Raw genomic sequence first — 15,483 nt, forward strand, 5'->3', positions numbered from 1 at the left:
AGAGATGTCCTTTCACCTTTGGCAAGCCCAGCATCGGCTGTGTTTTTCCACAGAGTCTTATCTTGTTCTTATAAGATATGTTTACACCAATGGAGCTAATCATATCGCAGCGTTTGTGTTTGTCTTTGCTCTGCGTCGGTTTTAAATTTTCCGAGAGACCGCTTTTCATGTTTGGATGAAATATTTATTGTGTGAGACAAGTGTCCAGTTAGATCTATTAGGTTGATATCATACTAAAATGAAGCCATTTTTAATTTATTCTAAATACAGCTATTGTTTTTTGTTGAAAGAGGAAAAGTGAGTAAATATTACACACATAAATGGTAAAGATGAGTTGAGTACGATAATTGTTGATGAATAGCGTTGATGGATGGCGATATTATTTGCCCGTCTTTTAGGGCGAATGATGTTTTTTTTTTTTTTTTTAAACTGCTGAGCTGCGGGCCATAGTTGAACATATTAGTTTTGGCATTGTAGAAGTAAACATTTCCAGTCATATCTAATTTTATTTCTGTAGTTCAATTAAGACTTTCCGGAATGCACACACATTTGCCTTTTTCAAATAAAGTCAGTCTCATCACACTTTCTTTTAATCAATGCAATCCAGCAATACTCTGAAGCTGTTCCATCCCTGCCTGCTAATCAAATGAGATTCCAACCCAAGTCAATCTAAAAATAAAGAGAGACAACAAGGAACTTAATAGCTGTACTGTGTTACATCAGTAGCCTCCTGGGATCATATTTTACTAAATAAACACCTTGCAGTGCTGTTTTGAGGAACACTTGAAAGTGGCAACTGCAACAAACTTGGAGGATTTTTATATAATCATATTTAATCAAGCAAAGTCAGTTTATCAGACTTTTGAGTAATCATGCATCTTTTTTTTTTTTTTTGCAATAATTGTAAGCACTCTCTGTTGATCTCTAAAAAGATGTATGAAGAAGTTCTACGAGGTCGGATTTGTTTTTCCCCGAGATATGCTGCGCAGTGTAGTTTGGAGAAGACAAAATGGTGAGCAATACATGCGCAAAGCTTGTGTAGTGATATTATTTGGTCGTATAGTGGTACCAGGCCGGAGGCGGTGAGGTCAGGACTAAGTAAAAAATTCTCTCCCGCTGTTATCAATGCTTTGACCCCATCGGCTTGCCTATCTAGACACACCACTGCAAAGGGAGGCAATCAGAACGGACCAAAGTACTTTCATGCCACAAGGATAAACAAGTGGCTGATTGAGTTCACAACCCTTGCTTCAAGAGCAGTTGCCTAGTATGTCCGCCTGTTTGCTGGCAGTGCAGAGATATGCCTCTCCTTCAGATGCCACCAAAAAATATATTAAAGTTATCCAAAATTGTCGTTTCTGAGACAGATGTGGTGAATGCCACTGCTCAACAATTGAGGGTAAAATTAGTCTCTTGGGGTCGAGGGGCAGAATGACCTGTTACCGCATCAATTGAGCTCCCTCATCTTTAAACGGCCCAAACAATCACAAACTTTTCAAACTGACAGTGGTTGAAAAACAGGAGACATTTCCTTGCAGCTAGCTTGCGGCTCAATGAGGTGGTTAAAAGGCAGGCTGCAATACATGTTGAAGTATAAACCTGTTGCATATAAATGCATGCTATGGGAAAGATATTAAATCAAACGGAAAACGGTGGGAAAAAGGTTGCAAAGCTATGCGACAATAATTAATCCCGCAACATTCTGTTTTCTTTTCCTCTTTTTGTGGTTAAAGTGTACTGTACGGCTTCAGACAAACATTGAGTTCTCCTGGTATGGCCAAGCCGTATGAATAAGTACGGCCACTTGATTAAGGAATTGTAGGCAGAAAGGACCAAAACTCAGCTTGTCATCGCTGTGATAGTTTTGCATACAGAACATCCTAACAACTGCTATCTTGTATTAAAAAGAGCGATTTGGTCTCCATCGAACGTTTAATACAGCAGCGCAAAGGAAGATAAAGTTTCAAGTAATCGTATTTGGAAGAGTTAGTGGAAGATTGCGCCAGTAATTTTGGGGAAGGCCAGTAACTTGGTCCAAGTGTATGACAGTTGGATGTACAGTTATGTGCCTGTCTTGCGTACCGTTGGATTTAAAACTTGGGACAGTCTGTTCTGGGAGAGACGAGCACATTTGTCACAATTGGCCCAAATGGGCCAGATGCAGAGTTGAAGGAAGTTTTGTTATTGTTGATATGGCGTGACTACTTCTTGTGACTGGCTCCAAGTCAGCCCTTCACTCAGAATAGACAATAAATTGCAAAAATAAAATTGTTGGCATTTCAAAATTATACTTACACAAGAAGAACACACTATTTGAAAAAAAAAAAAAAACGTATTGCAATTCACCTCAGGTTTCGATCATATATATCCATCCATTATCTATACCGCTTCTCCTCACAAGTTGCTTGGTAAATTAATATATTTTCATATACTCATCCCGCAATGTGCAAAATGTATTGCGCTGCATGTTAGCATATTTCTCTTTGACTGATATATGAATGCTTTAATCATGTGACATCAGATCAGACAACTGAGGTAATCCCCTTTTGTTCTGGAAAGTTGACCAGCCCGTAATGAGGCGAGACGATACCAATAATCTAGTCTAGACTAGACTTTTGCCGTGTTAATAAAAGCAGGTGTTTGCATGTCTAATTAATGTGGCTCAGAAGCACCTTTGTGGCATTCGGGGTTTATTTACTGTGTTGTCGGAGGAGACGATTTCCTACAGAGCCAAGTGTATTGAAGGCTGAGTGGAAGAGCAAACTAAAGCATCTAAGCACCAGGGGAAATAAAGTCGAGGTGACTGGGATCTTGGGGCTTTCAGGAGCATGGCCAGGAAGGTCAATGTAAGAGTGAAACATGTGAGCTGGGACTGAAAGGAAGCTAACGGGACTGGATGTGAAACAAGGGCAGTCGATGTTGATGACATGCATAACATGAATATTTTTGCAGTCTGTGACACAGGAACACCTGAGCAGAGATTCCAAATTGGGACCTCTGTTGTGAGGCAGATGTACTCACCCCTACACCACAGTGCTGTCCCTAAAATATTCAGTTAGTTTTATTAAAAAAAACGTTAATTTCCAAACATGGTGTCTATGGTTAAAACACCAATACATATTTACCACAATATTGATGTGGCTTCTTTAACTTCTTTTGTGTTGACATAAGGCACTGCAGTCATTTTAGTCTTACAAAGTACAACACAAATCAAACATGCATATATTCAAACTATAGGCATAGGTGGATAGAGTTTCCACAAAGTATACTAAAGCGTACTCTTACTTTAGAATATGACTCACATAAAAGTAAAAAGTAGTCGTCCAAATAATACATAAGAGTTAAGTGAGTATTCATTGAAAAAAATATACACAGTGAAAACATTTTACTAATGGCTATCGTCAATGCAAGATTGTTGTTGTGTGAAGTGAACATTTCTCCCTACGCTGTTACATCAGATGTTTACCTATCGGTGTGGTTTGTGTCTTCCCAACCTTCAGACGCCGTCTCTTTGCTGACTCCAGTGCCCAACTTGGCAGGAGCATCAGCGGGTGGGTACTCGACAGATCCAACGCCAGGGGCTTAATAGTACTAGATGCGGCTGGAGGTGTGACACTGTACCAGCCCTCGGCACATTGACTCACACCGGATTAAGCCACTGCATGGTGCTCGAGGAGGAGAACCTGATACATCTGATTTACCTCGCCTGTCAGACTTAACATCTTTGGAAGCCTCCCCTGCCTTGCTGGTTAAGCCGCAGAAGGGCTGGTCTCTATCTGAACCAACAACATTGCCCAAAGGGATGACTGGCAATCATCTTGACCAGGTACAATGTTCGTTTGCACAGCTTTGTATTGCAAATTTTACAGTATGTATAAAAAGTATTTCTCAGCTGCATTTACTCTGTAAGTCGTCTTCTGATCAATACTTATTATTGCCTGCATCAATTATGTATTGCCTATTTACAGGTCACATAGTGACCCGTATCCGATATCACTGTGTTTACATTTACTGAACGCTGAACACGCCGCCGCACAATTGCAAGTGACAGCGGGCAGGGACAACAGGGAGGTAAAAAAAACATTATACTAAACATTACATACCGATTAGTTTGGTCTCCAGGCAGGCTGTTTCGCCCATTTAATGGGCTGTGCTCCTCTAAGTGTTTTTGCTGTTTGGCCGGGAGTGTGCGTATACAGCACACTAACAGAAAATCATTTTAGATTACATTTTTATCCACATAAGATAGAGAAATGAATGATACCGATTTGAAAGCATCCAATTACTATTAGTTTTTTCTGCCTCATATCCCAATTGGGCCACTTGAGGGGAGAATCAATAAAATGGTTATTCATTCAGCGGTTAAGCGACATTTTGGTGCTTCTACCAGTACAACGTAAACAAGTACTCAGTGAAATTAAAACGGTGTTGAAGTTATGGGTATAATAGTTGAAAATGCATGCTTGTGCTTGTTTGGTTGTTTTTTGTCTTTTTTGATTATAACACCTTGCCAGACTTTAAAGGGCAGTTGATTCCTTTTTTCTTAAAAACAACGTACTCTGTATCCTTCAGCTGTCTCTCGACTCGACAACAAAATGCAGTAATACTATAAAAGCAAGCAGATCAGGATAGTTTGAGGGGAGAGATCATAGCTTCCAAAACACAATCCCAGTAGCTCAGTCTGCTATCTGAAATTGTCTTTGAGGCAAACCCATCGAAATAGTTCAGAAACAAATGATGTTTGGTAGGAATTTTCTTTTAACAGCTTTAATCTAAGCACAGCAACTTTTTGAACAAAATCGGTTTGATTTGAATCACCCGAACGCATCCAAACAACAATTATTAGTGTCTGCATTTGAAAGCGGGGGAAAAAAAAAATCAATTGTAATCTTTTTTGCTTTACTTTTGCTCCTTTCTTCGTTTGAGGAGTATTCCATTTCCAGCTGCTGTGGAAGAATTGATGACTTCCAGCATGGCACAGAGCAGCATTTCCAAAGCAATTTTGTGAACTGGCAAAATAACAAGTGTTGTAACCACAACAGTTGGGCTTTGCTCAGGTAAAAAAAAAAAAAAAAAAAAAACCATTTACCGCAATGCATGAAAGGCAGCAACATGGCAACCTTATTTATGAAAGTCAATAAAAATAATGGTATTATACAATTTTGTTTCCATTACAAACTATATTGTCAGCATGTTTTCTTAAAGCTACGGTACATGCTTTATTCTGCTTTTATACCTACACATCCCTACATGGTTGAGCCCCGAATATATGTCCACTTAAACCCTGCGGTGGCTGGAATATATTCTACCGACGTAGGCAGGGTTGGGCATTTCACAAAATTTTGCTGGTCCATCATCCATCAGCGGCCTGGGTATACCCGTCTGTGATTTTTTTGTGATGAACCAAATTGTAATCGGCAGTTCGTCAGTTAAGTCACATTAGTCAGCCTGTGATTCATGCTACATGAGCACATACTTCCCGCTAGTTGTATACCCACAATGCTTTGCGCATCAACTAGCCTGGATAACACCGGATACATAACACGTAGGAATTTAAATAATGACACCGAGTTGTTCTGTAAAAGGTGGCATCCAGGGAAGATGCATTTTCAGGGTGTAAGCTTTGCTAATTGCACAACGTAGTGGTGGAAATGGACCGAGAAATTATAATAACTCGCAATTGTGCCGACTAACTCCTGATGTCAACAACCGCGCTCAAGTTTATATATTGGGGAAGATTCTTAAGTGCGTCACCAGGCACTGTTTTAGCCACGCCCCATAAATGTGGAAACCTGAATCAGAACAGTCTTTTTTGGCCAAGTAAGTAAAAACACAAGGAATTTGACGTCACATTCACAACCTGTCCAAGAAAAATGAAAAATAACAATGACCAATAGGGGGGGATAGAACGGGAATCTGGCGGTTTGCTAATTAGCTTCCCGGGTGTCTTGGATTGGTTTACAATTGTTAACAAAATTGTTCTTCTTACATTGGCAATCAGTATTGGCATTGCAGTCCATTGAATACTTGAGCTATAGTCTAGTGAGAGCAGTATTTTACATGACATTTATAAGGCTGTCAAGATCATTCCTTCAAATTATGAAGGCCCCAAATGAAATGATGTCTTAATTGTGGCTATATTGGAGAGGACAGTATCCCCACTAGAAACCCCAAAAAGATATATTGTCACATCAGATGGAACTATCCCTTTGGATAACTTGAGGTTGATGATTGCTCAGAATCCTTCCTTATCAAATTAGCCATTTCCATTCGTTTTAATAGCTGGAATCAAACATCCATTACTGAGACCACCTGTGACGGAGAATTCGGTTGAGCAATGCTCATCTGTCCTCTTATGATAGATCCAAGATGTGTACGCCAAATCCAGCGAGTGAGCCACAAACAAGCACCGCAGGAGACAAGCAGGCAGATTGCATTCCATCACATCATGGAGTATCTAACAGCAGGCACTGCAGCATCTGAGCCACGCTGCTCTATGCCAGGTTTTCTGGAGCTACTGAGTGCCTGGCACGGTTCCATTGACCCAGATATTTAGCAGTTAAGAGCTTTTCTTTTCACAGATTTTCATGATAGCTTGTATTCCGCCTTGATACTGAAGGGCTGGCAGATGGCTAAAGCCCAAGCAAATCTGTGGCTTAATAAAGAAAAGCCAGATTTGAAGTCATCCTAAACCACGAGGTCCCTATGGTTACCTGACCTCATACATCTGGCTCTTTGAAATATACCGAACTGGTCAAGATTTGCAGGTTTTTTTGTTTTGTTTTGTTTTTACAGGTCAAGTCATGTGCGGTTTGTCAATGAACAACCAAGCTACATTTGTTAGAGGTATATTGTTTTGTTGGTATATTGTTTGTATATGTGCCAGACAACTCACAAACAAAATACATTCCCTAGCTATCAGCATGTCAACTATTAAAAAAGTCACGTATTGTACTTTCTCTCTATACGATGGATTTAAAATGATGAAAGCTAGATTTGTAACTTGAATACAAACTAGGATGAATGCAAACATCCAAATCCTTTGTTTACATCCATTTTGAAGGCATATAAGGCCAATGATACCTCTGACTGCATATCATATTCAAAGGAAAATTGAACAGCCTGTCATGTTGGCATCTGGAAACTCACATCTGGGCAACAAGCCATCTGTGCTCTCTCAGGCTCCTCATTAAACACAACTTAAACAACCATCCACTTTCGCTTACCTGAGTCAAAGTAAGCCTATATTCATTTCATTTTTTCTTTGTTTTGTTTTCTTCCGACACACCATATGTAGCTCTTCAAATCGTGACGGATTGCCTATCAGACACAATTGTGGCAACGTTCCTCGCAGAATCTTCGCATCTCAGAACTGTCACTTTTCGGGAAACCAAAACAACTGCATGCTTGTTGAGACGTTGCATTGCATCGTGAAAGACAGCAAGCCATTTTCAGCACTTTTGATGTATTGACAATTTGTAAAAATAACAAACCCATGAAAAGAATGACCAGTAGTATAGATTTGTGAAAAAAATGTGTAATTGCCAAAATATGGAGCAACAGTGACACTATGCATGCTTAATGTAATGAGTGTTTATGTCTATGGACAAGAATAGCATTCAGCGGAGCACAAACCTTCACCAAGGCCAGTCTATTATGAACACGTCTCAAAAATCCTCAGTGAAAAATAATTTGTCTGTTAATTAACAAACCAACCAACCAATCAACAAATAAGTCATAATGAATCAATTTTTCAAACACTGTAGTTTTTTTTTTTTTTTTTCTCATTTGAGGTCATGTGGATTAAATTATGTTGTCATATCTGTCGGTGGAACACAATTGAGGGCCTGTGAATCCAGGACTAATCCCTCTTAACACTATTAGGACCAGAATCCATGTAATAGCCAAGAGCAATAAATAAGCCACAGTAAAAAGGCCCACATCCCTTCTGTTACACCATGATTTAAGTCTCTCCAACACCTTTCCACTTGTATTGTACATTGGGAGGCCTTGACTAATTATTTATGGTGGTTTTTAACAAAGGAAGGGCAGGCAATATGTCAAATGTTAGGAGTCATGAATCAACGATGTAAAAGTGTTGGAAGATGAAGGAGACTCCTTAAAGGGGAGGTCAGCCCAAACATATTTTTATCAAGAATACGTTCTGTGCAGGCCCACTAGTTGAAACAAGGTGATTATGATTAATAGGAAATAGGAGTGAAGCAGCAAAATCCACCCACTTTAAGCCATCTCACGGGGCGGCCATTTTGTTACTTCTGTCGATTGAAAATGACCTCACACACCCTTAGGGCTCAGATAATGACCAATCGCAGCTCACCTGTTTTCTGAAGCTGAGCTATGATTGGTCGTTATATGAGCCCTGAGCATCTGTGATGTCATTTTCAGTCGACAGAAGTGACAAAATGGCCGCCCCCACAGATGGCTAAAGACGGGTGTATTTTGTTTCTTAACTCACACTCCACAAACACAATATTAATCAGAATGCTGTGATTCAACTAGTGGGCCTGCATAGAACACATTCTTAGAAAAAAATATGTTTGGGTCACGATGTTCATCTGAAAGTGAGTTTCTGATTACTTTTCTGTCTTTCCCACAGAAGTAAGAAAGGAAGCAATGGGCTGGACTATGACTTTAAAGGATGACTTTGGGGTCATTGCCTGGGCACGGGGAACTGGGAACTACCTCTGTTTCTTCGTCCTCTGGTCGTTCTTACTCATCCATGTTCGATCAGATATTGTGTTTCACGTGGATCATCAGTTCACATGGAAAACAGGTAAAGAATATTTTTTTTGTTCATGGCCATTTGACAAGTGCTCATCTAAATGAAACCTTGATTTCTGCTGTGACTCATTTGATTGATCTCATCGCTGATAAATCAAAGCAGCATTAGCCACGGAGGAAGGAAATGGTTAATATCTAATATTTTCAGTGGGATGGTTGAATCTCTCTGAATGTTTTGCTCTCCTGTTTTGATTGAATTGTTGTATTGAGAAGACTTCTTCTACCGGGAGGCGTAGTGCCACAGTGGAGGTCTCATAACTGCTCATCATCACTCTGTAGGCACAGAAATAACATCTGTCTTAGTGATTACATGCTGGGCTTGGATTGTTACACTAATGCACGTTGAAAAGACAACCTTTGGAAAGTGAGCGCCTCCACCAAGGCAGCTCAGTTTTTCCACATAATACCCGAATGACGTTACAATGATGGGTTTTTCCTTATGTTATGTTTTCGTATTACCAATTTTAAGATGTTATTGCCATAAATTTGACAAGAATATTTTGGGGACCTGTCTTTTTTTTTTTTTTTTTTTTAACGCCTTTGAACGAAAAGCATAACCTTTTGGGCATAATATTTTATATATATTGGTCTGTGTGTATGTAGGGGTTGGATGGAGTCACTTGAGGAAGTGAAATGTCGCTGTCTTTAATTGGGCCACATTGCACTGCAATAGACGAGACATGACATGACCATGCCAGTTTCACTAAAGGATTTTTTGACTAGCATAAACAACAAAGGACAACTTAGAAGTACAAAAATAAATGTACACTAAGCTCTTTAGTAATCAATTCTCGCTACCTGCAACAGACTACTTTACTTTACAGAACTTCTTGTATATGTCCAAAACAAACGGAGTAACATGTAATAATTACAAAAACAAAAAATATAGAACCGTTTAAGTGGGCTTGGGCATTTTTTTTACAAATGGGCAAAAATTACTTACTGTCATCCCACATGTATATTTGTTTGTTTTATATTGTGTACTTGGTTTGTTTGTGTCTGGACCCTGAGTCTGTAATAAAGCAATTCATTCATTCATAAGTCTCGTGGGGGAGGTGTGTGTGTGTGGGGGGGGACTTTGAACGCATCTCACAAGTCACCCTTAGCTCACTTCACAAATTCAATTGAAAGCGCAGTTGCAAAGCAGCTGGAGGAAGAAAACGTGAAGACCCAGAGAAAAGGCCCCCCCCCTTGCTGGGCAATTAGTGCGCTCACTTCGCACTTTGTGTCTGGGTAATGACACTGCCTAAGTGATAAAGAGGCTGATTAATTTCACTTGAAAGACCGCATGTTCAAAAGGGATGGAATCAAAAAAGTATCCCGGGTGAGATTTTGAAGTGTTATGTGAGTCACTGCTGGCTTATGTCTTGTTGTTTGAGACCCTGTAAAGAAAATCCCAAACTTGAGATGCTTTGCCTCAGAATGTGTCACCCTTAAGTGTTTGACTCTGAGGAAAAGGGATCAATTGTTGAAGCATAATGCATTCATCAGTAGAAGGTTGTAATTTGGTTGGCTGACGATCGCAGCAGCCTGGGCTTTATGTGCTGTTTTTTCATCATTTTCATCAGAGAAAATTCATTATTTTACATGTACATAACTAAAAAAGATATGTTGGAATCATCTCCAAATTTTATTCTGTTAAGTGCCAGATGACATGCTTGTGTTGTTCCATAAACAATTTGGTACATTTGCAACAAGACAAATAAAGCGTGTAATAGCTTTGGATAAAACATATGCATTTTTTATTAGATGGTTATACTGTGATTTGGTCAACTAGGATGAATACAGTTTCATAGCCATAGGAAAAAAGGTGTGAGCTGATTGCACTGCAGTGTAAAATAAATTGTGGTGTTTTTGATACTGTTTAGTGTAGCTCACCACAGTATGATTTGAAACAAAATCCAGCACACAGCTTGTTTAGTCTATTTGGTATTGTCATTTGTAATAATGTTAATTGGGTATTTCTTTAGATTTGAAGCTGTTAGCTCTTCTATTTTAAGAGTTAATGCTATTAATTAGTTTTAATATACAAGGATATATATAAGTGAAGGTGATTTTTTTTTGGGGGGGGGGGGAATTTTTTTTTCTCAAAACACCCATGAGCATCTCCCAGGTGTACACCCTGGACTAATCACTTGTCAATCACAGGACGTACATAGACAAATTCACATTCACCATTCACTCAAAAAAAGAAAATAAAAGACTAAGGGAAAAAACAAGCGCAGGGAGGACATTCCACTGCCATAGAAAGGTCCTCTAATGTCCAGTAGCCATTAACCCAAAACGTGGACTTAAACATAATGATGAGGATGTGAAGTTTCAGTTGGATTTAACAATTAGTTTTCAGAAAGCTCTGCCCTAAGTTATGCAGAACCACATGATTGAGTGTGTCTATCTAGGCCACAAGCAATGTGGGGTGAATCTTTTGTGAGTCGCTGGGAGTCAAACAGAGCTGAATCCATTTAAGCTTGACCTTCATCAGCGCCATGGAGAGCAGAATATAGCTCTGAAATAGTGTGGCTAATGGCATAATTATTCAATTATTGTGCACAGAAAGTCTCTTGACAGTCAAAAGCCCACACATTTTAAGTCATTTGGCAATTATTTCTGAAAAGACTTACATTAATGTACACTGAAAATTATTCATGCCCTGGCCAAATGTTTGTGTTGAAGTGTAGTAAAACAACTAAATATATATTAATAGTTTATGAGAAAGCTCTAGATTCCCACATACTAAAACATGCTGGATTGTTTTTAACCGAACCCACCTACGGGGGGTGGATTTTGAACATATTTGATTACTTTCACCACAGGGTGTGTTGATTATTTTGAGCCAGCAGATTGGATTTGGGTGGGCTGAAGAGCTGAAGCTGCACTCTAAAAACAGTTGGGTTAAAAATAACACCATATAGGGTCAAAAATGGAGCAATCCACTACTTGGATCAATTTGACCCAACTTTCTGGGTTGTTTTTGCAGAAAACAACCCTCCAAAATTGGTAGTTTTGCACAAAACAACCCCAAAAATTGTGCTGCTTTGTAAAAAAAACAATACAAGAATGTGGATCAAATTAACCCAATTAGCGGATCGGTCCATTTTTGACCCAAAATTGTGTTATTTTTAACCCAAATGTTTTTAGAGTGTGGCTGCCAGTTTTATGTAATGAAGTTGAAATAAATTGAATGTGCAATTCTTAGAAAATGTTGGTGGCGGCCGGATGGCTCAGTGGATAACACTTTGGACAGGGATTGGGGTTCCAGTTCCCCAGTCAGGGTGGACGGCCCATCCAGTTATACTGATAACCTGGTAACTCATTTCTGGGTAGCTTTAACTCATCAGTATGGGTAGTTTTTAGTAGCCCTTGTTGGATGAAAACCTTGACTCAACATGCTGGGTGAAATCCTCAACCCAATGTGATGGGGATAAATAACACAACGTTTTCTCTGTCCCTTTTGGACCCAGCGCTAGGTTGGCGATTTCACCCAATTTGGGTTACTTTCGACCCGGCAGTTTTAAGAATGCATGGTCCTACTCAGGAATTTATTATATTTTACAGTCTATTGTTGCATTTGTGCTAAGAGAGGCAAAACACATATTTGGCTGCGTTGACACTGCGTTAAAAATGGGACTACGTCGGAGTTTTTCCTCCTCAACAGTGAAAATTGAACATGGCTTATGATCAGTTGAATGGGTGAAAGCTAAAGCGTGTTGTTAGAATCAGGCTTTTGAGATTTCTCATGGTCGCTTTCAGGCGAAGATGCTAAAGACTTCAATACAAATTATGGCCCAGCTTTATCACAAGCAGTCTTGCTCAAGGACACTTTGACCTATTGATATGAAAAACCCACCCACCTTCCGATCACGTGTTACATTGACCCTGACTTCTTCTATTAATTGTGCATGTACTGCAAGATGCTGGGTGGGCTCTTGGCATTTATCGAACTCCAGTGCAAGGTTCTTTTATTTTTTTTCCAGTGAAGAGGTTTTTCAATCAAGTTAAATGTGAGAACAATTCTGTCGCAGCTACCACAAAAAAAAAAAAAAAAAAAAAGAGTAGGTGATCAACCTTTTTCATCGCTGATATATTGTAGTTGCACAGTGTATGTTCTTGATTTCATTTTAGTAGCACTGTTGTGGAACTAACGATATATATTTTGAGGCCAGTTATGAAGTCGGAATGTTGGCATTCGCCTTCAAACCCTTGAAGACTGAATAAATGCCAGGTGGCCTTTACGTGGAGATATCACCAACAATTACATTTATTTTCCACTTTTACAAAGACAACAGAAGGATAAAAAGTGATAACTTGAGTCTACGGCAGTGCACAGCACAATTCAGTGAACGGTATCATTGGAATGATGCATTGAGTTTTTGTCAGCCGGTGATCAAATTAAACACCCTTTCTATCGCTGTAAATTATGTGGTGACTTTTACTCATAACAGTCAGTGAAGGGGCAAGCATTCTAAAAATAGTGGGAACAATAAAGGATTTTTCATAATGAGAAGAGGATCTCCCGCCAGATTATTTAGGAAGCTTACAGGGCCAAAGCCGAAGGATCCGGTCTTGTCCCAGACTCATGTTTGGAGGGAAAAATGAACTAATTTGAGCAGCGATACAGTCGGGCAATAATATAACGCTTTCGTTTCAAAGTCTGGCTGTATAGTGGTGTGCCTTCAAAGCTGAAATCAAAGATGAGTACTGCAGTACAATGAGCTGTGAGGAGCTTAGAGCCTTCCATGACAATGTGCTGGCTGCTTTACAAATGGCTTTTTTTCTGTGATATGTGGAGGAGGAAGAAACACAATGGAATAGTTGGATTTAAATGGGTCGTGTCACTGTATAAGCTTAACAATATCTCATGAATGCCCAGTCAGATGTTATTTTTATAGTCAATCGTGTTTTGGAATAGCATTGTTTTAACTAAGGAAGGAGGTCATCTGGCAGTAATGATGGAACAACAATTAAGAGCTTTAACATGATTATAAACTTGAAGTGGAAACATCGACCTATGATGTAAACCTCCACTACATAAAATGCTATCATGTTGGTGTCATGTAGCAACCAAAGTCGCAATCGCTAATATCTTGACGATCATGGCAAATTAATTCATTAAATGTAAATGCAGTAATAACCAGAGCTGGGCATTTTACTAAAAATTGAGCATCCATTGTTCGTCATCCGTCTGCAGCGTGGGTACCCTTCCGTCGTCTGTCATTCGCCTTTTTTTCCTGGGGGAAAAAAATAGTACCCGTCTATAGGCCGGTCCGCCTCTAATTTTAAACAGGCGTCTGTCGTCGAGTGCGATTAAACTTTCACTCCATTTCGTTTATAAAAAAAAAAAGGTGCTAAAAACAGTTTGAAACACTCCTGGAGGCACAATTACACATCAAATTAAATTATATGTGAATCTCATTATATGAATAGTTGAATTAATCAGACATTTACATCCCCTTTTTGGGTCTGCTTTTCTCTCACTTGAAGGCTACACACTGGCAGTTTATTTATTTGTTTATTCATTCATTTTCTTAATGTGTGGGTTTTTTATTATCCGTTAACACATATAAAATAAGATGATAAAAGGATGGTAACGTGTTGACACAATTTTAATGCGACAGAAAAGATTCACTGTTCACAATGGGCTTGATAAAATGTTTAATAATCCCATAGCAGTAAAAGTGTGGCTGATAAGTGGCTTCGGTCTGTTATTTATTCTTTGTTTTTGCACAGTGATGTCTGTGTTTTGACATTTTAAGCCGTGTGCAGTGAAAATCTCCAAATGAAAATGTTTATGATGATGACTGTCTATCGCAAACATTTAAACTCCAAACTGCCTTGTATGCTGAAACGTGGATATCAGCTATAAAACATCTTGTTATCAATGACAGATTTAACCACTTTGTCCTTCGGATCACCTGAATATTTAATCTCCAAGCACCGTGTCGTAGACACACCGACTCTGCTTTTACTGTAACTTCTTGGAAAATGAAACTCCAGTGTTGCATACATACAACTACAAATCCACTATTTTTAGGTCCACCTCGACAAGCTTTGTCAGCGTTTGTCGTAAAGTATCTATTTTTTTAATGATAGGAATTACTTCTATTCACCAAGTTGTCATCATTGCGAAGAATCCCACAGGACTGCAAAGGAATATTTTCTGAGGAATGATTCTCAGCAACTGAGGAGAACAACCCTTGCCAATGTAAACTCCTTGGCAGAGGTAATCAATGCTTCTCTGACTCTCTTAATCAATACTGAGCATCATGACACTAAACCGAGAAGCTCAGTGAGAAAAGTTCAGCTTTGATTGAAATTAATTTACGCAGTTGTTACAGTTCACTTGCACTGGGGTCACGTAGTGCAGTGATCCACCATATCAAACATATATGGACCTACCGGGGACCAAAATCTCACTGCATTTTACAATTTGCGCCAAGTTTTGAATGCTCCCTACACCACATACAGGAGAGCTGCAGCACAATTATGATATTACAGATACACAGTGCATATAAGAAGTCTGCACACCCCTGTTCAAATGGCTTTTGTGACCTCAAGAAAATGAGACCAAGATAAATATAGATCTTTTCAAATTTAAATTTTCTATATTTTTTTTCCCTCGTCTCATAAGTGAGATGTGGCTGTGTTCAGAATTAACCATTCACATGCAAATTCAAGTGAAAT

The 15,483-nt window shown here is 39.1% G+C and overlaps 1 protein-coding gene across 1 annotated transcript in view; it reads left to right on the forward strand.

Moving 5' to 3' along the window:
• The window catches only part of thsd7ba (thrombospondin, type I, domain containing 7Ba), a 153,869-nt gene that overhangs the window by 35,522 nt on the left and 102,864 nt on the right, over nt 1–15,483 (forward strand). Inside the window, exons 3-6 of the mRNA XM_086052299.1 lie at nt 3,501–3,826; nt 4,930–5,057; nt 6,796–6,846; nt 8,618–8,794. Coding sequence (XP_085908425.1) covers nt 6,804–6,846; nt 8,618–8,794 — 220 coding nt within the window. The 5' untranslated portion in view covers nt 3,501–3,826; nt 4,930–5,057; nt 6,796–6,803. The remainder of the gene's footprint in view (nt 1–3,500; nt 3,827–4,929; nt 5,058–6,795; nt 6,847–8,617; nt 8,795–15,483) is intronic.

The sequence above is a fragment of the Filicampus tigris genome, chromosome 14, assembly GCF_054856515.1.
Source record: "Filicampus tigris isolate MCC_2025a chromosome 14, RoL_Ftig_1.0, whole genome shotgun sequence".
NCBI lineage: Eukaryota > Metazoa > Chordata > Actinopteri > Syngnathiformes > Syngnathidae > Filicampus > Filicampus tigris.